This window comes from Sparus aurata, chromosome 1 (assembly GCF_900880675.1).
Source record: "Sparus aurata chromosome 1, fSpaAur1.1, whole genome shotgun sequence".
Classification (NCBI taxonomy): Eukaryota; Metazoa; Chordata; class Actinopteri; order Spariformes; family Sparidae; genus Sparus; species Sparus aurata.
Window position 1 is genome coordinate 15,391,771 of NC_044187.1, and position 24,463 is coordinate 15,416,233.

Sequence of the window (24,463 nt, forward strand, 5' to 3'; positions counted from 1 at the left end):
AGTGAGTGTTAATACTCGGCACACATTTTCTAATGGCCTGATGTAGGATTTTTGAACCCCGAGCCAGAAACCACCAACGCTAGGCACTAAGCCGGCTTCTCTCCCTCTCCTTTGTCTTGTCATCCTTTTCTTTTCCCTTCTCTCCAGTGAGCGAGAGCGCTGCCTTTTCCGTCAGCGCCGTGCCGTCTATTGACAGAGCACTACATTCTAGACATATCTGGGGGATTAAGTTGCAAATTTAAGCAATGGGAAAATCAATGGGTTCCTCTTTTAATTCATGAGAAAGGCTGTCACTGTGAAAAAACAGTAGGGAGATGTGGCTGTTTGGCTCACATTCATCCAGGGAGAAGTAGAGGAGGAAGAGGAGGAGAAGAGAGTGAGGACAGCCGCCTTTAAATCTCTCCATCAAATGGGGGGCAAGGCTGATGGTGGCCTGCCAGAGATTAAACCACCGGAGATAAAACAGATGCTTTGTCTCCACCTTTATCAGCCGCCATTTGTTTGACTGGTCTTTAATAGACTGACTGCTCAATATTTGATAGCAATAGAGCGTCCGTTTTTCTTTCTCCGGTTTGGGAGCAAGAGTGTGTTTCTCGTCCATGTCCGCAGAAACACTAGTAGTCAGCAGTGTAGGGAGAGGCTGCTGCAAAGATTTTAAGTACTACCTGGACTCTCAGCCAATAAAAACAGATATCTGACTGCGCAGATGTATATTTTCACTCTGGGATTTTCTTTTTTTCTCACATAAAGCTGAGAAGTCACCCAGCCCTTTTGTTTCCAACTGCAGGATTTCCAATCACAGATCACTCTGTCGTTTAAACTTTAGCCACCAGAAAGTAAAAAAGTACAAGAAGCTATTTGTATGAGGGGTGACAGAAAATAGGGCTGTGAGGAAGAAAACCTTGCCAATAGCGCAGGAAAAAAAACAGAGTTTTCTCAAACTACACGTCACCCTGATTCCTGGACATTAGACACTTCTGGCGAACATTCAGTAAAGTCATCACATCCTTGTGTTTTACGACTCCTCTAAACAAGTCGCGTTCATCCCCAGGTTACACTCCAGTACTGTGTATCCCCTGCTGACTTCAGGGAATTTGATTTTTTTAATGAACAGCTCAATATCTAATTCATTAAAGTGGCTGTTTTATTTGATGCATTCTCCTTACTCCAGCTGAACCGAGGGAGCAAGCCAGGGGCTGAGGAGAGGCGGCCCCTGTTGATGGACGTCCAGTCGCACACACACAGAGCGCTCTGAGTGTGTGTGCATGCATGTGTCCCTTGGAGAGACTCGGGGGCTCCGGTCGATCGTGGCTCCTTCTCCACAGGGGCCCGGAGCGCGAGTTTTACTCAGCCTGACTGCTGAAGGACAGGAGCTGTAATTGGCCTCGCGCACACTCTCTCTCGTCATTAGAAGCAGGCCGAGGGGAAGGTTTAACAATCGGTGCGGGGCGCACTGCGAGTGCTTTTCTCGGCACGGAAAAATCATAAGGAGGCACGTTAGGCTTTAGCAGCTGTATTGAAAATGTCGCCCATGGCTCCGCTTTGTGCGATTGGGCAACATGTACATTCTCCATTAACACCAGTAACGGGTAGAGATCTCACGGTTCACAAGCCTCTGCTCACACTTACTTCAGGGGCTTTTGAGTCATTGTCTGGACTGGACGAGGGAGGGTTGGGTTTGTGCGTCAAGTGAACTGAAAACACCTGTGACTTCAGAGCAGGTTGATAAACTCATGTTGCACATCTGATATGATCCCTTATGTGGATTTGAAATTACCTATATTTGGATAAGTAAAAGCAGTCTCGGTCTGGCCCAGGTGTTCTCGGATATCGCCACCACCCTCGCAAGCCCACATACCCCTCCCTGCAATTTGCTCCAGCCTAATACCAGCAAGCTACCTTCCACCACATCTCATATTTGTAGGTCCACGTAATAACATATATCCTGATCCTGACTGCTCTGTCCTCTGCGGTCCTCTCTGATCAACTCTCTTATCTCGGCATAGATCACACCCCGCACAAACTCCCAACTCCCTCTCCGAGACACATGTACAGTAGCAACAGCTACTGTACATGTGCTCATCCAGAGGTATAATAAAAACATGCATTGCATAATACAAGAAAAAGTGAGAATCTGATATACACTTGGTTGGAGGCCCTGAAGAGGAAAAAAAAGTATAGAGAGAAAAGGTGTATTAAAGTGAAACACAGGGCCTTGGTGGAAATATGAAAGGGTCAGATTGTGAGTAGAGGGGGCTCCCTGGCGAGGGCCTGGGGGGGCCGGCTGGGGATGTGTCAGGTGCATGAGCTGCGCTCTGCGCTGGGCAGTGTTGTTGTTACACCAAGGGCAGCGCCACAAGTCCGAAAGTATTGATTTCCCGCCTTGTCGAGAGGCAGAGAACTGTCATGTGGAGAGCACTGACCTTGGTACACACACTAAGACAACTATTCCCCGCGGCCCCCCACGGCACAGTGAGGAGGGAAGAGAGGAGCAGATGCAAGACACAGCAGCGGCAAAGAAGCAACAAACAACAACGAGCTAACCGAGTCTCCCGCGCAGGAGGGGTGGAGGAGGAGGAGGACGAGGAAGAAGAGAGAGGAGGTGAGCTTGAGAGGAAGAGAGGAAAGAGAGAGAGAGAGAGAGAGAGAGAGAGAGAGAGATTTCAGGAAAAAAGTAGGAGCAGGAAAAAAGAGAGTGAGAAAAAAAGAGTGAGAGAGAGAAAGAGAAGGAGAGAGGGGGGAGCTAACAGTCAAAGCCAGGGCCAGTTCCCCTGAGTTGTCAGTGGGCAGCCCAGTGTCTGGTTATCACGCTGTTTGAAATGACAATGGCTTGACTTGTATTTTCCTCCTGAGACCCAACTCAGATCTATAAGCCAGAGGGAGGGAGGGAGGGGAGGGTTAGAGGAGCAGAGAAAAGAAAAGGCTGGTCATAAAAGGAGACGATAGAAGAGCGGGAGGAAGGTAGGAAACAGTACGAGAGAGAGCATGACAAAAAGAAAAAAAGTGGAGGGGGGGTGTGTGTGGGGTGGAGGGGGTAAGAGATTGACTCCTTCTGTCTCTGTATCACTACTGTAGTTGTAGCCTTTGACATCTACAGAGAGAGACAGAGAGGAAGGAAACGAAAGACGGCAGCAGCAGCAGCAGCAGCAGCACAAGCAGCAGCTCAAGTGAAATGTTTTTCATGTGGAAGCTCCATCAGGATTTGACAACAAAAAGGGCTCCCTGTCACCTGCAGCTACACGGCGGGGCTCATCCCCAGTCACAGCGCGGCGCGCCGCACAAGAGACAGACAGAGAAAACACAGCCTACAAAGAGCTCTCCTCGGGTTAGATCGCGGTGACAGACACTTAAGAGACCCGGCTTTAGTCACACATCTCTCGCCTCAGATCAGGGTGTTTTGCTAACAAGCTCAGCAGCGAGTTTCCCCCCTCGCTGGCACGCTGGAGCTTGTGAATAAAGGTCACTTTTTTCATGATGAAGAGTTCTGTGTGGAGTTGTGAGGGAATCTTACTCTCAAAGTCTCTTTTTTCGGGGGGGGGGGGAAGTCTCAAAGAAGTGGAGCCCTAATTGAATTAGCTGGCTTATTAGTGTTTGACATTGTAAGCTTGGCTATAAGTAAGGAAGTGGGGACTTGGGAAGTGGATTTAAAGAGCAGTGTTGGTTTTGGTTCTAATTTTACACTCTCCTGACACACATTATTCCCCTCAGCTGCAGTTAGGCCCAGATATGGTAATGCTAATAATATGTGTGAGAGGGGGTTTAAGTGGCTAGCTCACCTAAATTGCTAAGCCTGGGAAACACAGTGGTCAAAACCTGGTGGCTGAGGCCTCGTCAGCTTTGCAAAAACTCCTCATTTACGCACAGATATCAGAATTATAAGCAGAATATTCATATAAGAATAGAGAGAGCGAGCCAAGAACAAGCTCTCCTCATCTTTGTCTGCTCACAATCCTTATTTCAACATGTCTTCAAGGGAGTGAAGTAAAAGGCTAAGCACACCTTCGGCCGCATTACTGTTTGGTGGCCTTGATGCTGAGGTTCGCCTCCATTAGTCTGCCTTAATTTGGTCAAATCTAATTGCTAATTACACTTGCTTTCATTATCTCAGCGTGTTAAATCCAAGGGCTTTACCAGTATTATGTTTACTCGACCAAAGAAAAGGAGGAACCTTTGATCAAGATTAAGCACATATACTCTCCTTCGGTCAAAGCAGAGACACACACACACACACAAATGCATGCACATACCGCACAAACTTAATGAATCTGTTTCATCTGTCCTCTCGACTTTGTCTCTCTGCGCTGTCGATATTCACCTCCTCATACCCTGAGAGCACAATTACTAAAAAGTACAACTTCATGCTTGTGGCGAGAGCATTAAATAATAACAAGCACTCGCACTGGATCCTTATTATTCTGCTCTTGATCCACCCCACCCGGTCACCAAAGTGTTAAAAACGACTGGGGCAGTGATTAACATCTTAATCTTTTGCCTCGTGCTGATTGTCAGCTTCCTTTGGGAGCACAGAAGGAACTTTGTGGCTTTCACCACGAGTGCTCTGACCATTTAAAAACACAGAAACACAAACATTGGCGTTTATTGCACACCCCCGCCCCCGAAAATAAAGTGGAACAACTGGCAGCAAACAAATGAATAAATGTAAGCCTCCACAATTAGCCCCTTGCTCTCGGTGGATGCATAATGGATCTCTCGCTGCACAAAACGATTACATGCCACTTGAGATAATGACAGATTGTGCTAAAAGGAGCTACTTTACCCACTCATTCAGCTCTCTTTGGGGGTATCACCCCATGTGTGTCTATGTGGCAAGCGAGGCCTGTGGGCCCCCCTCAGCCTCCCTGGTTGCCAGAGGGCCTAATGCCAAGCGAATGCCCGGCCTGACACATGATAAACTTGGGGACAGGTGACCAAAGCGAAGCAGGCCATTCCTCGCATTCCAGACGAGCTTGGACATGCCAGCTAAGAGCCAACTTGTCACTTTCACCTCTCATCAGTCCGGCAAGAATAACAGGTCACCACTCTCGCTGGTGTCAACAGGTATGATGAAACGTGGGAGCATCAGGGTTAGACGTTTTGACGATATAATGGCAACTCTTTTTTTTTCTTCTCGGAGAGGGCTTCACATTGTGCTCATTCCAACAGCGAATGCGTCGTGTTCTCAGCAGCTATCAAATACGGTGTTGAGTGCAAATGCCGACTTTGCCGCATAGCAACTTCAACGGCAGAGGGGGTGGAGTGTGTGAGTCGCGTGGAGACAAAACCAGGCGGCGATATCCAAATTTGGTTGAACTCTTTCTTTACGTTTATTTAAAGTCTGTCGTCTACTTCGGGGCTATTTATCCAGATACATCTTTTGAAAGAAAAGAGAGTGAGAAACATAATCACCACAGCACACAACACCACTGCATTTCATTTCCAACCTTGTCTGTCTCCGTGCTTTTTTTTTTTTCTGCCCTGGTCTTGTATCTATCCCACGTATTCCCCACTGCCCATGACATACTGGAAATGCCTGGTTAAGTGCTGTTCTGACATTAGCTGAGTGTAGTCACAGCATTTGGCCTGGGGACAAATGCTAGAAAGGCCCTATAAATATGGATGCCACCCACCCCTCCTCTTTCCTCCCGCTCTCCCTCGGCTCCCTGATGAGCTTGCATGTGTCTGTGTGTGTGTGTGAGTGTTTGTGTGTGTGTGTGTGTGTGTGTGTGTGTGGCACGGCGCTTGCTCTGTCACACCATGTCCCCACTGTTTGTTTACTCACACTGACAGAGATACACTCGCTTGCCGTCGGTGCTCGCCACCTACGCCTGCTAACCGAGTGCCAAAGAGCTCGCTGATGCTCCAGCACACCCAGTAAATAATGCATCCGCCAATGCCAGGCAGCTAGCATAGCGCGGCGGCCCCAGCTGTCTGGGCTATTTCATAGGCTGATGGGTCTGTTAGCCTGCACGTCACTCTCAGGTCATGTGTTAGCGAGTGTCACTGTCGCCTGCTGTTACAGAGCAGAGCATCACACCCGGGGAGCTCAGTGCTGCGTGAAAGCGATGCCACTTCGAGCCAGCCGTCTTTTCCTGTGCGCCCACCTCTGCCCCCGGCGCAGTGGCGGCCCTGTGGGTGCCCCGTGGCTGCACTGATGCCAGCACGTGTGGAGCTGCAGGGAGGGTCCCCGTGGGGAGGAAGTGGGCCATTAGTACGGTCCTTGCCCTGGCGTTTTACTCCACTTCAGTACACATCACAGAGGGCCGCCCTCTCACTAACTAGCTAACACATGCTAATTAGTCTGGCGACAGAGCCAGTTTCTCCTTGCTTTGGGAGCATATGTGTAGCTCCAGAGCAAAGCTGGCTGAGAGGACCGGGCCAGGGACTGACGCTGCTTCATTAAGTTTTCTTTAATGTGCTTCAAATAAATGCAGCGCGGCGGCTCAGTGCTTTAAAAGCAGCGTCAAAAATATAAATGATGGAGCCAGAGTTTACAGTCTTATCTTTGGTAACAACTCACAGCTCCAATCAAGCATGCACATCAACACTTTCCCTACCTTCCAGATTAGTGTGGCGTGCCGTCTGCTCTCGCAAACCAACTCGCCTTTTCCTGCAACGTCTTCATTTTCTGGGAACAAGAACAACCACAGCCTTAATGAAACTTAATGATGATAGTCATAACACAACAATAATCCAGTGGTCTGGAAAACTAATCAATGCGTCTTCTCTCCTTCCCCTAATGACCTGTGAAAACAAAGCAATAAAAAGGCGGCGCGTGTTTATTTTGGCCAAAACAACAGGCTGATAAGAGCGGCGGGCTGATTAGCAAAGCCGAGACGGTCACAAAGATTAGGACACCACACAAAGCTAATGTCGCCGCACGAGGTGAAGGTGCATGCGTGTGCATTTCTGAAGCTCTCCTCTCGATGGAAAATTTGCAGGCCCATTGGCTAAAAAGCATTCATTCTACCACAGCAGGCTCGTTATCCATGTGTTAAATAGATGAGGATTTCCTGTTTCGTGTCTATACACTGTGATTTTCCTGTTACTGTAACTCCAGTCGGTGGTAGCAGTTTGTCATCCCGGTAATGTGATGATAAACACATGTTGTTTCCCTTGTCTGCTGTGTGAAGTGGCTGACCGGCGTGGCTCTCGTTTTAGCATGCTTCTTGTCTTCTGGTCTCTGGTTGATTCCTCCCAGACTCTGGCCCTTCACCACAAATCATTGCGGTGCGCTGTGTGCAGCTTTGGGACACAAATGTGCCCCCGAAGTGGTGCAAAAGCACCGTTTGCTCATATTCATCTTTTTCCCTTTTCGGGGCGAAACCAAAAACCAGGGGATCGTTTTTCTTTAACAGGCTTGTAATTTCCACAGTTTCTTTACAGCATGATGGAAAGTGTCGGTTTGAGTGACTGCTTTTAATTAGTTAAGTTCAGATAGGGAGAAGAGGGGGAAATAATATTTTGCTTCACGGCGTGGAGGGAATTGTAAAAAAGCAAAACAAAAAAGGTGGAAGGGAAAAAATATCGATCGTCACATGTTAGCGCTTATGTTAAAAAACACACAAGCACGCTCCCTTGATCAGCGGCAGTAACATTTTATGTCACCATGTACTACACAATTAGCAAGCTATTTGCATTTTGCCACTTAAGGAGCAGAAAGCGCACAATTTACATCAGTGGAAATGATATGTACATGTGCTACACAAACATGCAGAGGAAAAGACCACCTCAACGCCGTCCTCGAGGGTCCGAACCAAATATAAGTCATGCATACTGTATTAGGACACACGGAGTCTCTGAAAAAATCTGAGAATTCAAATGATTTAACAAGCCCTGTAATAAATGTATTTCTTATTCCCTGGTCAGATCATGTGAATTCCTAAACACACAACACATTTCACATGACAACATGGGAGATCGGTGTCAGGTGGATTACATGGAATGATGGGGTGATGTGTCTCTCTTTTTTTCCTGCTTGCTGGAGAGCCTGGTGTCCTGATTAAAAATTTCAGCTCCACTGCCTTTCTAATTAATTAGCGAGGCCACTCAGAGGAGCGCTGTGGACCAATTAGTCTCTAGCAAGCCGATGATGCCTATCGCTACAGCATCACTGTACAGCTGTCGCTCCCCGCTCCGAGGACGGCTGGGGATGGACCCTCAGGTGCTCGCACAGGTTCAAACAGCGGCGTGCGTGCATGCAAACTACATCAGATGCATACACACACACACACACACACACACACACACAGCGTAATGATAAAAATATTGATAATAACAGAAAAAGATCAGATTTGCAAAATATACACAACGAAAGGATTAAATATTTTTTTCCAGACAAAGCTTATCTTTCTTTAAATTAACATGATCATAAACAACATTATCATATGTGAGTTTAATGACCAAGTGTTTTAAGCCTGGATTACACAGAATGAGCTGGTGTAATGTCTCAGTAAGTCTAAAGGAAACTGTCACGGGAGTTTGGCTGCAGACACTTACGGATACATTTTATGATTATTTAATCTAAATAAACGACTGTTTATAATCATTAAGGTAATTTAACCAAGGGAAAATACAAAATATTTTCTGGTGACAGCTTCTCAAATCCAACAATTCTTCACCTTAAATTAAAGTTGAATCTTTGTGGCTGTTGGTGAGACAAAATAATAAATTCTAAGACATCGCTTTCTTCGAACATCGGGCATCAAATCATTTAAAAGATTTTTGACTCATTTCAATCGATATTGAAAAAAAAAAAAGCCATAATTTGAGAAAATAATAATGCTATAAGTATTCACCTCTTTAAAGATATACTACAAAAATACTGGAAGGCATTGACATTACGTTGTGATACCATAAATGTGCTTTACCTATCTGCCACTAAAAGCCTCTTCAAGACACTGAAGCTGAACCTTTTCCAACATACCACACTGAGGCAGATGAAATAAGATGGGACCTGTTTCTGTTTCTTCAGTCTTGATGGGGAATTCATCCCACGTGCTGACCACAGGGCTGGGTGGGGAGGTTGGAGGGTTGGGGAGGGTGTCTGCATTTCTTTGGAGGGGTGGCGGAGTTTGCTGACTTTGTGAGAATGGACTAGTTAGAAGACCGAGGAAGCTCATTTCCACTTCAAGGGGTCGCCTGAAACATGGCATCAGCAGGCCTTCTCTGTTAGCTACCGCTCGCTGTATACGCTCGCACGTGTGTGTGTGTGTGTGTGTGTGTGTGTGTGTGCGCGCGCGACCACTAATGCATGTGCGTGATTGTGCACACACATACACACACACCATCAGATCGGCTCACATTCACAGACATTAATAAAGCCTCCCCATCGCCTCCTCACCCGAAGTCTAATGTTTATTCGTACTTGAAGAAAATACGCTGATACAGATTTTTTTCTCCAAGACTGAAAAACAGCCAAAAGCTAACAAAAATGTGGAACTTCAAAGCCCCCCCAATGGTGGTGGGTACACATTAATGAACACATCACACGCAAACACATACACGTAACGTCCTGCAAATAATTCAGTATCGCTTACAAGTTTGATCGCAAAGTGTGGATTGGCACATTTGAGCACAAAAATGTGTGTGTGTGTGTGTGTGTGTGTGTTTTTCTTCAGCGCAGACACACAGCAACACGCGTCCCTCTGCAAGCATAAACAGTCAATACTGTAGTGGCTGATTAGTATGAGAGGAGGGGATGAATATTGGAGAAGGACTCTCAAGAGCCACCCATGAAACATGGAGAGGATGTCAAAGCATTTTGTTCCCGTCTCGTTCATTAGATCTAACTCCAGCTAGTGGACGCACAGAGTGTTTTAAGTTCATTCACTAACACACAAACTCACACGCACACACGCAAAAACACAAAATAGGCACACACTGGAAACAACACTGTTGGAAACAGTTGTAGTTATTAGATCGGCGTGTCTGACATTTTGTCGACATAAGTAATTAATTTATCCTTTCTATTGGGAAAGTCCAAAGAGCCCAATTAACATGGCTAATATTGCTGCATCGTGTAAAAACATCATTTTTTTTAATACAGAGGGAATATTCAAATGACTTGCCTTCATTATTCAAATGTATAAGCAAAGTCATCACTGGGGAAAGAGACACGATGGGATTCACACTCGTAGGAACAAGAAAATGATAATCAATCTTTTATTTCTGCAAAGCAATCAAATATTCAGCATATGTGCTTTTCCTTTATCTTGGTTTTCTTTATTTGTGTCATATGAAGTCTAAAGGCTTTTTTCTTACATCCGCCTCATTATCTTTCACTTGGAATTTAAAATCTTATTTTTTTTCCGTGTGTGTTGACTAGGTGCCATGTTGCGGCGATAATCGTTAATTATTTAACTTGGAAATCTTGGCAGCGTGTGTTCGCGCGAGCCTAGTAGCAGCGTGGTATTTAATTGAAATTATACAGTAAGTCGAGGCTTAAGAGGAAGAGGATTTTTTGACTTTTACAGTCGGTCCAGTACACATGCTCAGACAGGAAGCCAGGCCAAGACTCACACGGTTGCCAAATCCCACGGCTTTGTAAGCAACGTGCTGCAATAGTGGAATCAGACAAATAATATTCCTAATTTAGAGAGTGAAAATGTAAAGGTCAGAGGCAGCAGTGAGGGACGTTTCCAAAGTTTATCTGAATCTGTTTTTGCAGATTGCTATTGTGGCACTTGTGTTTTCTGTTTTCATGGCTCGTTCGGGTATTTGTTTTCGAGCGAACTCGGGGGCCCCACTACTGCACGGCCCGGGCTCTTGGCTCCACTCTCCCACTCGTATAGCTATAACAAAGTCAATATTACAAAGAGGTAACACATGTCGAGGTATGCTTCAGGACTGCCCTGGTGCTGTGATCCTGGATTGGGACACACACACACACGCGGACGGACACGGACGGACACGGACGGACACACACACACACACACACACACACACACACACACACACGGTAAAAGAATGCATACCTTCAATAGTAGGCTACCTACCTCCATGAAGATAAATGTCTCCTGATTTTTTTTTCATCTCTTTGCAAATTTGTTCTCCGGTTGAAGCCGGTGTTTCGGCTTTCACACGTATGAAGTTGATCACTTATGTGCGTGTGTGGGAGTGTGTGTGAACTTCTCTTCCTACCATGTCCAAGTACTTGTTGGTGTCTGTGCGTTCACATAAATTTGGAGTGTGTGGTGCGTGTGTGTGAGTGTGTGTGTGTGTGTGTGTGTGAGGGCCAGTTTGTTTTGTTTTTCCCTTACTTCAGCACATCTGAGAGAGCTTTTCTGGAACTCCTGAGCCCTGTCCAAACAAAGATGGCCGAATGTGAGGGATGGAGGGGAGGTGGATCAGGGCGTACGTGCGTGCGTGTGTGTGTGTGTCTGTGTGTGTGTGTTTGCGATTTTTCAAGTAAGCTGGGACCAGAAGGGCCTTGCGAAAAAACCAAGAGGAGGGAGAGAAAACCGAGCCCCTGAGAAAGGCAGCTGGAAACACGGAGACTTGCGGTCTTTCTCTCCCCCCCCCCCCCCTTACACTTCTCCTCCCCTGGTCCAGCTGCACTCAGATGTGTCTGCCTGGCCCCCCCAAACCCCACCTCCCCCGCCTCACCCCTGCACTCCCAAACTCAATGCCACTGCCAAGGAGAGAGAGAGAGAGAGAAAGAGGGAGAGTGTCGCAGCTGGTAATACTTACTGGCCATTTTACCACGGTAAAGGCATGAGATTCATTAGGCCAGGGCCCGCGTGTTTTGTGCTGAGTACCGGCCGTGTTATTGTTAGGATGTGGTAAAATTATAAATATGGAGGGATGGGGGGAATTCGGGGAGGGGTGGGGTGGGGGTGCAGGGATCTAGGTGGAAGGGGTGGGAGAGGAGGCGAGAGCGAGGTGGCGGAGGTGGGGAGGGCGAGGAAGAGGAGAAACACGCCACTCATTAACTCCTCTGCCACAGTCTTGTTTCTCATGATTGGGTGGCAATAAAAAAGTCTGTCACAATTTGTCAAAGTTAATGACTCAATGGCACACCAGCTCTCAAGGGCTGGAAGACACGCTAACATATGTCGAATTAGTCAATAGCTTTATAATTGCAGAAATAAGGATCCTGGCTTTAGCCAAATGAAGCGGACTTAGAGGGTCCTGAGAGGGAATTCGCAATTTGGTCAGGTCGATTGCAGAATGGCAATCACAGAGGCTTGGCACTGCTCCCTGCACGCAAATTGTCGGGCTGCCTTTTCCATTTTTTTGCCTTCCTCCCTCCCACCTGTTTGAGCGTGTCTTCTTTGTGACCTGTGACTCTGGAACGGCGTCTAGCCTCCACTTCAGCCCCTCTATCTGTGAACTTTGTAAGACAGATAAAGACTCAGACACTCAGATGGACTTTCCTTTGGTCCGCCGTCTCGTCCCACATGCACACATAGGGGAGTCACACTAAAGACACTCCTCGTGTCTCTCGCTCATTGTGTGGCTTTGGGAGTGACACGCTTGTCACTGCAGTCATGTAGCCATTGGTTGAATCCTCTCCGTGTCTCTCCCTCCCCTCTCCGTCTGTATCTCCGGTCCTGTGTCCTATTTTTCTGTGTCATTTGCTGACATAATACTAATAAAAGGCACAGCTTTTACTTGGAGGGGTTTTTTATCTAAAGAGGGAACTACAACTGACACTGATTCAGGAGTGGACTTCTCGCTATGCTGGCTAAGGTAAATAATCGCACAAATCTGTAAATAATAACAATCTGGCCCCTTTTTTGGGGGGAGGATTTGTTGATGTGGTGTTTTTATACACACAACAAATAAGTATGATGTGAGGAGATGTTACACAGGGTCACAAAGAATCTGAATAGAGCAATTATCCCCGGTTTCAACGTAGCTTATACGTAGTTTTGTATTTCCACAGCTGTTGGGTGTGCAAGGCTCCAGGTGTTTACAAGTGAACCACCGTGCTGACACACTGTTTGAACAAAACTCTGAGGAAAGAAACAAATATTATTGCCCAGTCGTGTGTCTTGAAAACCAGCCAATCCGTCTACAGTAGTGTTCGGTTTAGTTGAAAAAACACATATACATAATTTGGAGATTGCAAACACACAATTAGTGCGGGCTTTTTTACATTAAAAAATGGTCAAAGAAAATAAAGAGCTATTGGCGAGATTAAATCTAGGAACTCTTCCAGGATTTCTCTGGCTGGGAGCGACTTTGAGTAGGGGAATTCACTGAGTGTGGGTGTTTGTGTGTGTGTCTGTGTGTGTGTGTATGTGTGCACATGTTTGCATGAGAGGGAATGTGGGAGAGTGTGTGGGCGCCAGTGTGTGTGTGTGGAGTTGAGGAGGTATAGAGTCCCACCCTGTAGACTAGTGTGATGACTAAATGTCAATTTGGGGGAGTCTCAGCAGTGCTGGCCTCCTGTCGTCACGCCTGCACTCTGTGTGTGCGTGTGTGTTTGTCCCGCCGCCCACGCCAACCAATGATTGCCATGGAGATGTCCCCTCGCAGAGAGGGGTCGGCAATATGTCTCGGCTCTGACTAATACTTTCTGTTTGTGTTAGGGTGTAGATGGGGAGGGAAGTAAAGAGCAGACGATGTCGGTCATCTTCTCTCCCCTCTCCCTCCATTCCCACCAACGCCGACCCCCCTCCATCACCTCTCTCATTTTTTCTGTCCCCTTTTCCTTTTTCACTCCCACTCTCCGCTCCCCTCTCTCAAACATGAGTCCGGTCGCACTGTGTGGTCATGTCACTCCCTCAAATCTCCAGACGGAAGCCTAGTGCGTTGTTGCAGCGCCGGCTGTCACTGCGATATTTGCATTCATTGGGGGGCGATCGGCGGGCCAGCGAGTGCAGGTGTCAAGTCTGTCAGGGAGTTGTCCTTATCTGCTGCAGGTCGCTCCCTCTGATAGGCTGAAGGTCAGAGCAGATCTAGTGTATATTGACGACAGTGTTTCATTTTCTTTCCTTTTCCTGTCCACACAATGGCCAGTGAGTGATAAGGACGCGTGTCTCTGAACAATGCAGTCCGACAAAATTGCGGAGTGATTTCTGGCTCTTATTTGATTTCATTGCTGAAATAATGGGTTCGCCAGCATGAAATAAATTGACAATTTGGATTAATCTTTTAAGTCATTTATCGAGCCAAGTTAGGAAACATTTGCTTGTTTCAGCTGAGGATTTCCTGCTTTTCCTTGATTTATATCCCTTTAAATTCGATGTTTGGTTTACAGACTTTCTGGTGGACAAGAAGTGCATTGAAGATGTCATGTCAATTGTAAAAATTAAAGTCTGATGGGAAAAAAATTATGGCAATGTACAAACAAGTTTTTAACATGAACGTATTGCAAACAAAAATGTTTGATAAAGAGCACTCAGACCTGTTTAATAAAGACCAAATATAGAGGAAGCCACAGAAAAAGACGGTATTTGTTAGAAAGATTTATAGCTAAAATAAACTCTAGTGAACAAACTATGAACCACTGTCAACATGTTTGGAGTTTCCGTACAGCAATTTGTTATTTATTGAGTGTACATATATACACTTGAACCAAAAGTTGCGTCACACAGGAGAAAATAGGGAGACTGGCCTGACATCTTTTGCACTGCACCATCTCAGCCTTCCCTACCTCCCTGCATCAGCTTCCCTCTGCCCATTCCACCTTTGCTGCAACACCTCTTCCCCACCTTTCCGATACACCAGCTTGCCTGACTCCCCCCCTCAAACCCACCCCCTTGCCTCCTCGCTATCTCCCCTCTCTTCCTTTTTCGCCAACGTTCCCTTCGCACTCTCTCTTTCTCTCCCTCCACTCCCCTCCCTGCCTCCCCGAGCACCCTGCTTTGAACCTGGCCTTGAATCCGTGCACCCAGAGGTCTGTCACTGGGCAGATGTTTTGATCTCTGGCTGGGGAAATGCTTTGAGGCGAGCTGAGAGGGGCCAGGGGCCTGGACTGGGGTCCTCTGCCTGGACCTGCTGTCTACACAAAAGATGGGAGAAACTGGTGCTCCCTTGATGCTCAGGTATTTGAACTGACAGTGTAGTTTCAGTGTGGTACAGCTCTCCATCTATACGGGCTACACTGACTGAGAGCATGGCATATGATAGCGAGATCACAGGGTTGTGTTCCCGGTCCAGTATTGTGATATTACGCTCCCTCTCTATTTCACAATATCAAAGCCAGCTGGGTCCTTTAGCCGTCCACTTCATAAACAAGCATGACTGTCCTGAAGTACACGCACAGCGATTTATCATGCGAGTGAGTCAGGCTGAAAGTTTCGCCATTGATCCGATTCTACATTCATTTGGGTGGTGCTCATCACGGAGAGATTTACTCTCTGTGACCGCGTTGGGTCGCACGCAGGAAGCAGGAATGTTGGACGCAGAGGTTTAGTTGAATTGTGTGCTTGTTTGATGGCGGAGTAATAACATGGGTGTTGTGTCTGTGTGTGTGAAGGAGTGCAGAGCGTGAGTCACACCTGACAGCTGACGGACTCGTCGAGAAGGGATTGGACCTCTGATCAAAGTTCTAAACAGGACGTCATCCGGGATGACAGTGGATGACAGACATCATCACTCACAATTCCACTGTTTAGATTGTCCACTTATGAACTCCAGATTCATGTTCCTTATTAGTGATTGTAATTTCATTGCTGGCAGACAGCACAGCCATGTTTTCGCAAATGTCCTCACGAAAAGGTTGAAAGAAGTATTTAACCAGACAGACGATCGTGAACCCTGCCAAACAGGGCTTCAGACTCACTGCGTCCCATTGTTGGGGGTGACTAAAATGTGTTTGGGGGGACTGGTAGACCTTCCCTGGGACACCTCTAGGACAAAAAATATTTTGTAAGTATCACTATCGAGTTTAACAACTGAACGTGTCTTCTCATGCTGTTACTATGGTTACTATCATCGGCAGGGAACGCACCCTTTATTTTCCCTGATAACGCTACAGATCCATGATGGCTAGTTAGCTCGTTAGCAGTTAGCTGTGGGCAGATGGGCAGCAAAGGCGATGGGTTTGGCCAAAAGAGCTGACAGCTGACAGCGCTAAACACCGCAGGAGGGAGAGTTTCTGTGCAGAGGAATATGAAGAGTTTTAACGGTAAACTGCAGTTTAATGTGACAACATATCAAGTTCAGTAACAAAGTAAAGAAACAAGGTTTTGATTTTGGAACAGTTTAAGTTCACTTTGGGTCTGTTACAGTTGTTTTTTTGGATGGTTCAGGGACAGTGGTGAAAAAGTCAGTCTGTAGCAATGGCACCAAACAATGACTCTCAACAGTAATGCAGTTACATCTAAACCAGACTTGGTGTTTTTTCAGCTACATCTGTCACTTCTGCCAGATTATCCCCTGCAGGTTTTAGGCTATGAGCCTGTCATACTTTGGGTCAGCAGGGCCTAACGTTGCTGTGTGAAGGCACAGTTGTGTTGCAGTAAGCGCAACAGGACTGAGAGGCACTGCCAAACATCTGAAACGTATGTGTCAGACACAATATGTTCACAGATGAATTTTATTGTTCCCAGTTTTTTTGTTGAATGTTTATTTACTGTGCTCACTTCATTTCCAAACTTTATTTTCGAGCTTTGTCCGTCGTTTACAGTGAGTCACGTTAAAAAGGGCTAAGTCTAAACACTGTAACAGCTTTTTGTGAACATTTTTTAAATCAGATTTGTGAAGCATTAACTAATTGACAATGAATCCCAAAATCTGTCAAGTCACAAACAGCTCTAATTACAGGTGCGTGCAAAAAACAGACATAGCTGCCTGTGTTTGTTTGAGTTCAAGAAAGAAAGGGAAGAAAAGAGAGGGGTCCCAGGTCTCCGTATGAATACATGAAAACACATGCTTCTCTTCTCCTTCTGTAATCCACCAGGGACTCACGCCCCATTTGGTTCCCATTAGCATAGCTCTGGTCGCTCTGCCCCGTGTCAAAGCCCAGACGCACAGCTGCACAAAGGACAGGGACCTCTGGCACTGTGACTGCCAGCCGTGGGGCTCAAAACCAGAACTGACATGGAGGACGGGGCCTTACACTGTGGGGATTTCAGAGGGAAGACACCAGCTTTTCTGCCGACTGCAGCTTCCCCCTGCACAGCATTACGTTTTACACTGAAGTCAGCGCACAAGTGATTAATCATTGTTTATTTTGTACCACTTTGTAAGGCAAGAAAACTCTGTTTCAAGTCACATCCAATGTACAAAATCAAACAAGCAAAAATTAGCCTTGGCATGAGGTATTTGCTCCCCTGTATTTTGTGGCGTGCTGCGTCTGACTACAAAGACTTTCTTTATTCGGCGTGTTTTATTTGTCACCTGTTTCCAATATGGACACTGTGAAGTCCTGATCTATCTGTCGGAGCCAGGGCCCGGTTTTATGACACGCAAAGCTCGCTGTGCCTCTTTTCCTACACACGTTGGCCGCACATTTCTGGCAGGAAATTGACAGCATTTCAGCAGCTAACTCATGGATGAGATAATATCTTGTGGGTGGAAGAGAGGACAAGATGCTCCCAGTGTTTTACAGTGACCCTAAGCAGAGACAAATTTAAATCCAAAGCTGCTGCTGCGAAGATCAGGCGCACACATGCGCACGTACACACAGGGTTTTCATTTAAACCTCGGCTTTGCTTAACTCACCAAAACAAGAAATGTGGTCTGTGGCTGTGTGTTGAACATGGTAAAGGTTTCAATTAAAGTAGGAGGAACAATACCCACCCAGCATCCAGCAGCTGTCTGGGTTGGCTCTCCATTGTATGCTGTCGAAGGAGGATACAGAGAGGCTGGAGGGGACTGGCGGTGTTTTAGTGGTGTTTTTCAATGGCATATGGTTACAACATCAACCTTGAAAAATGACAGGGTAGTAATACAGTTGTACAGGATATTAGTTTAGGATCACGCTCACTTCTATGGTTTCATAGGACTTGTAGCAGCCAAGGCACTGTCTGTGTTGATCCCTGCATATGCTGCCTGGTTTAGTGTTGGACTCATTTGCATGTATCGGTATTGATCCCGGGCCATGTCTCTCCCAATCTGCTTAAAAATCCTCTTGGACCTGACCAGTCCAGGCCGAAGCCATCTTGTTCTGCCGCTCCTCTTCCCCACATTTCTTCAGTCCATCTGTCCCACTAACAGTCTTTTAATTGAGAGTCCTCCCCGGTCTGATGCTGGCCATTGCTGACTGTCAGTGTTTATACAATTGGGCTGGGACAGGGACTGCGAGCCAAGCAAAACATCCATGAAACATCAAGCCTCCAGCTAAACAAAACCCAGCAGTGAGACACACACGCACACACTTGAGCCAGATAAGGGCCGAAAATGATGCTTTCCGAACGCGGCTAGGTTAAGTTGTTGACCATCGCGGAAACACGGCAGCTGTGAGAGTCGACTGTTGTCTGGGTCTAATTGCTACACCAGTGTGAGAATTCACTTCACTTGCTAACAGCTTTCACTTTCTAGCTGCTCATTTTTCTAGTGATTTACGAAGTCTCACACACACTCGCTCACACACACCCCTCTGTCCTTTTCCTCACCGTCGTCCTCTTTAGTTGCGAGCCAAAGAGGAAACCCTGGCGAGACGCTAGCATAGTGACTAATGCTGTGTATCTGGCCGGGGCCTCAGATAACACAGCCTCCTCCCCCGGCCTGCTGTGACAAATATGTGCTAGTGTAGCGCTGGGATCCGGGCCCAAGCTTGTCCCTGACCCAGCCCAGGCCAGACGCAGGTTACACCACGGCCAAATGCAACCCAGATCCACGCTGGCCACAGAAGCAGAGTTTTGAGTACGTGAGGATCATGAGAAGAGCTCTACATAATTTTGTCTTCCTAGCTTCCCCTGACAAGCCACACACGCAGGCGAACTCACATCCTCGACGATGTTGTTTTTGATGGCGACTTATGACACATCTGTCTTCTGCTGCCTCTGCAATCACTCTGTAATCTTTCATCTTATTGCGTATGATCAATTTTGACGGCGTCATATCACAAACATCTCCCGCGTTACCCTTCTCCTACACCTTCCCGAGCTGAATTTGCAACAACGCACAAATTAATCCCAAGAAAAAACTGGCACAGTACGTCCCCTCCCTTCCCTTTTCTCCCCGTCAGTGCCTTCTCAGTTGAGGGGGCTTGCTGCTTTAATGCTTCTTAATGCTGCTGTCTGCTTAATGGGCCAGATATGAGAGGTGCTGCTAGCCAGCGTAATAAGTCAGTGATTAGAGGGCGCCTTGTCACAGCAGCAGCCTCGCAGACAGTGGCACGCTCTAATTGCCGTATTAGACGCCCCTTAACTATCTTGTCAGCTGTCAGACCCCGGCTCGTAAACAGAAGAGGTGCATTTGATATTTGCAATTGTTTATTTCCCCTTGCCGCTGTTAGCACTGCCGCACGGAGCGCTAATTAGGAAGGCGCTGTGTTTGTGTGACATCACTGCACTAAATTTGGATACTTTAAATTAGAATTTGCAAAAATCTTTGTTGCAAGGAGAGTTATATAAAAAGAAGTGGCAAAGTAAAAGTGAAGGTGGGGTGACTGACAAAGAGATGGACAAAAGTGACCAATGTGCAATATGTTTTTCTTAAAATGAATCTTAAAAGATAAACTGTTTCTGGTCTCTACATTGTCAGCCAATAGTAATGTCAGTTGCAGTTTCCAGGAGTTGAAAGGGAAGTCTTCATACTGCGAAACATTGCCTTTTTGTCCAGCCACTAGTCTACCAACAGCAGCTTTTTACATGTAAGGAACCTAGAACCAGTGAATTTGTAGCATTTTTGCTTAGGAAACAACTCTCACGATGAATAAATGATCAAAATTGCATCAACTGACGTATAAATTAATCACCATTCTTTCATCTCTGAACATTACTGAAGAACTGTACTTTCAGAGCAGAAGCATAAGCAGTTTTCTGTCAGTCCAGTGTTGTTTGAGTGATATTTTAAGTTAAATAGAGAAAACAATATTAGAACAAATTGGAGAAGAATATGTCATATTAGCTCTGCTGATTGTAGGCTGGGTAGTGGGTATGAATGCTGTGTGGAAGAACAGCATTATTCAACAACTTTATGAAAACAGGTGTTGCTCCAAAGACACACACCTTCTGAGTCTATTCTGTATCTGAAGGGTCACAGGTTCGACCCCGGCCACTGCCTTGAATGAGCGTTCACAAACAGCCATGTCTGCTGCATAATGGTCCTTGAGGGGAGCGCTGAGCTCACTTACTGCACGCTGCTCCGGATAAGGACGTCTGCTAAGTGTATAATGTATGTACACTCCGACTGACACATGGCGTATAATCCTCATACACGGTGAGGATTGCCGCCGCTGCACCTGGAGAGCTTAAAAAACCGTGTAAAGTCAAATAATCTCCGTCTCCTGTCTCATTCGGTGTCAAGTGGTGAGGTGACACGGTTAGAAGTGGCGTCATTTTGTGTTTAATCTTGGATTAGCCCATGTTCGCTCTGACACCTCCAGTTACTAATCTGGTTTACAACACCTTAGGGCGAGCAAAAGGGGGGATTCTGATAGATTTTATGGTCCCTTAGTAGATTATGGGCGAACTGAGTTTTTATATCCTGAATAACAGGATATCGGTCTAATCCACAGACTACGTTATGCTATTTGCTGTTAAAACACCAGAATGTGCACTTGGCTCAATACTGGTGGGTTGGTGTGTGTCTTTATTGATCACGCATTGACCTCAGTTGTCTGACGTACAGGCTGATCTGTGCTGCCGATCTTTTTTCTATCTGTGAGGGCTGACTGACTGTGTCTGACATTGTGTAATATAGGTTGCTGGACTCCAACCTACGACCCATTGTGTGCACGTCTGATGTCACATTACTGTCGCAGAGTGAGACAATAAGAGATAACGTGTTTAGTGCTGATTGTAAATTCATAAAGCCTTGATAGTGTCTGTGTCGCCGTCCTCCTCTTCTCTCGTCTGCCCTCGCATTTCCACACATTTCCTGATTTCGAGGACTTTCCCGTCAAAATAAACGGGCAGCCACACGCAGCAGTCACCTTGCACACTGCGCCCGATTTCCTGCCTCGAGCATTCCTGAAATTTTTGCTCTGCAATTTTAGTGATTACAGATTTTTTTTTTCCTTTACAGCCAAAAGAATTAACACATAGGAAAAACCATCAGTCATTCAGCACTGACTCAACACCACATGGGCCAAATGTGAAATACTTTACCCTCATCATGTGGATTCAACGTTTATTTTGCCAAGTTATTAACTTTTTTTTTCTTTCAGGCCAGCACACTTAGATTACATGCTAATGTAAAGGAAATACAATATTTGATTTAAGAAAAAGATACACAGGTTTTTTGAGAGTCAAACAAGTTTTTTTTTCTTCCCTTGCACTAGTCCTCCTGCAGCTGCACAACTCCCTTTAGGCAGTTTAGGTTGCAGTAGTGTTACTATCTTTACTCACCAATTCATCTTGATAATGTAAAAAAAAAATGTCTGATAAACAAAGACCTGCCAATGCTTATTAAGATTCATGTTGCTCACTTCTTTTTTCACTCTTTTCACTCCTTTTCTTTCGGTCTTCTTGTTTCTCCAATGTCGGCGTGAAATTTACGGCTCCCAGCTGCTGCGCTCATTCCGATGATGAAGCTTTACTCATTTGTGTGGATTTCTGTGTATATCATATATTTCATCCGCGCTGTACAATCTCTTTATTGTTTTGAAGAGCGCGGAACATCTTACAGGATCAAATGACCTCCCCGCGAAATGTGCCGGAATTTTTGTTAGAGTCTTTAACAGCCCTCTGTGAGGGCTTAAGCCTCGGCAGACGATGCATTGTGCTGTACCGAGTTGCCCTCGTCAAGTCTGGACACTTAACCTCTCACTACTAAAAGCTTTCCGAGGTCAGACTAAGTGCAGCTCCAGTGTTGAGTAATGGAGCCTCAGTCAAAACAAGTTACATTTTTTGTGTTTTCAGCAAGGGAAGTCCGTTGTCGGTTCACGTGAAGTTACCGTAAAGAGGCTGATTCTCACGTTGTAATGTAGTAGCAGTTGGGAAATTTGACGTCAGAGTTATTCTTTGTGGCTGCAGCTCCTGATATGTTTGGTATTACACAGTTCTACGTAACAGGTTATAGTATTAGGTAAAGATGCAACAATCAGATGATTAAACAATAATTCAAATACATTTAAATTCCAACTATTTCGTTCATTTGTTCATGGTTTCAATCATTTTTTTAAAGCAAAAGGAGAAAAAAAGAAGCACTCTGAAGACGTCACTTTGGGCTCTTATCGTGAAAATAATCAGCAGAGTAATCGATAATAAAATGTTGAAAATCGTTAGTATTATGTTCAGTAATAAGGATTTGGGGACTATGTAATAATTTGGCCCCTTGCTTCTTGCTTGTTTTTGCGACTGAAAGTTGATAGCTGCTCTTTCCCAGCCTTAACTTTGTTATCTCTCCTTTGTACTCAAGCTGTTATTGACGTGGATTCGTCTCTGTTTTTTCTCCCGTGTCTCTGCAGGCCATTCGCTGCACACTGGTGAACTGCACGTGTGAGTGTTTCCAGCCGGGGAAGATTCACCTACGAACATGTGACCATTGCAAACATGGCTGGGTAGCTCACGGTAAGCAGGCTCATTATTAGACTGACTGCGGCGTATAAACATGGTTGTTGTTCTTTATGCAACTACCTCCTCTTGCTGCGGAGAAAATACAGGTCCTGACCTACATGTCTGTACTCTCTGCTGTGTACAGAAATGTACCACAGATGTCACCAGCGTGGATGCATCTCACATCTTTAACAATTAGTATGTTTTACATTACTTTTCATTGACTCCAAATAGAAGCTTCTCTCTGCCTGTGGTGGTGAATGCATTCAAATTCAATTTTAGCTCATTTCTAGAGCAGAAGAAACTTTGTTGTTTTTGTTTGCTTCCGTATTTTTATGTTTTCTTTCAAAGTCTTGTTTTTGCACCTTAGATCAAAAAAAAAAGGAGGGAAAAAAAGAACTCAATCATGAGACAGATAGCGAAGCGAGAGACCACACGTTATGAGTTTTTCACATGGGTATAAAAAAATAGGGAGAGGAGGCAAAAAGTACAAAGAGAAGGAGGAGGGGGAAAAGAAAAAAGAAAACACCTGTTTGGCTTGCGTCCGCACAAGAGCGGGCCACGGGCCCTTCAGTGGATCGCACAGGACCCCATTGACTATTTTTTAATCTCTCCCTCTGAACTGTCAGGCGCCCATCTCTCCTCTCCCCCCACCTTTCATTTCATGTCGGCATTGGCAGGGACTCTGACAAGTAGTTCTTCATTTTTTATTATGTTCGTGTCTGGCTGCGCTGTGTTGTCAGGCAAAGCCCTCGTCAGCAGGAAAAAGCCGTCCCAGGATCAGAGAAAGACCCAACCAGGTGTCACCCAGACAGGCAGGGAGGGAGAGAGGGGAGGGAGAGGGGGAGAGAGGGCGGTATGAGGTAAGGGAAGAGAGAGGGATTGAGACCGGGAGGAAGAATGAGAGAGTGGACCAGGTGTCGCCCAGACTGCCAGAGTAAAGAGAGAGGTGACTGAGGTTGTGATAGAACGATGCAATAACAAATCCACCTGGCGGATTTGGGACTTTTTTTGCCCTGAGTTTTGCCTCTCAGGCAGTGCAGATAAAATTACTTCCACTTCCTTTGCATCAAACAATCTTAACAGAAAAAAAGAAAGTGCTGTTACTAGTAGATACATAAAAATAAAACAATTTCATTACTTACCATATACGATCAGGTTTTCATCAAGGAGAGTTAATGTGTTTTTAGTGTTTACATAGCATTTCTATTTTTATTTATCTTTATGTCCTTTTCATACAAGTATTTGAAAAGCATGATAACTAGTTTAATATGTTATCTGCTACAGATAAATATAAATATCAACACATAAAAAACAGGAAATAGCCCTTTTTTGATCTGCCACAGACAGAAAGAATTAAGATTTGAGACAAAACAGGATGTATTGCAGGTTCGGGGCGACAGAGAAGGCGAATAAACCTGAAGATGCAAGGCCAGCGTTACTGTGAACGAGCGAGAGATTAGATTAAATAGAAATAATGGCAGATAATTACATTAATGTCATTGCTTTTATCTGATTGATATGTTATTATCAGCCGGCGCTGACTGTGCAGAAGCTCCTGAAGGAAGATTTGATATGAGGAGGAAACTTGATTCGGTCATTAACCGTGCACCTTGTGTGTGCGTCTGTGCGTTTTCTTTTCCTATCTCCCCTTGTCACACAGCTCTGGACAAGCTCAGCACCCAGCACCTGTACCACCCGACCCAGGTGGAGATCGTTCAGTCTAACGTGGTGTTCGACATCAGCAGCCTGATGCTGTACGGCACCCAGGCCGTACCCGTCAGGCTCAAGATCCTTCTCGACCGCCTCTTCTCCGTGCTGAAGCAGGAAGAGGTGCTGCACATCCTGCACGGCCTGGGCTGGACCCTCAGAGACTACGTCAGGGGCTACATACTGCAGGTCAG

At 45.8% G+C, this 24,463-nt stretch overlaps 1 protein-coding gene across 6 annotated transcripts in view; it reads left to right on the forward strand.

Moving 5' to 3' along the window:
- bnc2 (basonuclin zinc finger protein 2) overlaps positions 1-24,463 on the forward strand; it is a 165,490-nt gene that overhangs the window by 95,909 nt on the left and 45,118 nt on the right. For 4 of the 6 annotated variants that reach the window (XM_030417353.1, XM_030417343.1, XM_030417359.1 and 1 more), the window contains 2 exons: positions 22,472-22,574; positions 24,223-24,458. In XM_030417353.1, coding sequence (XP_030273213.1) covers positions 22,472-22,574; positions 24,223-24,458 — 339 coding nt within the window. Of the gene's footprint in view, positions 1-12,596; positions 12,691-15,800; positions 15,820-22,471; positions 22,575-24,222; positions 24,459-24,463 lie in introns of those variants that run through there. The other 2 variants (XM_030417368.1, XM_030417376.1) reach the window with 2 other exon arrangements.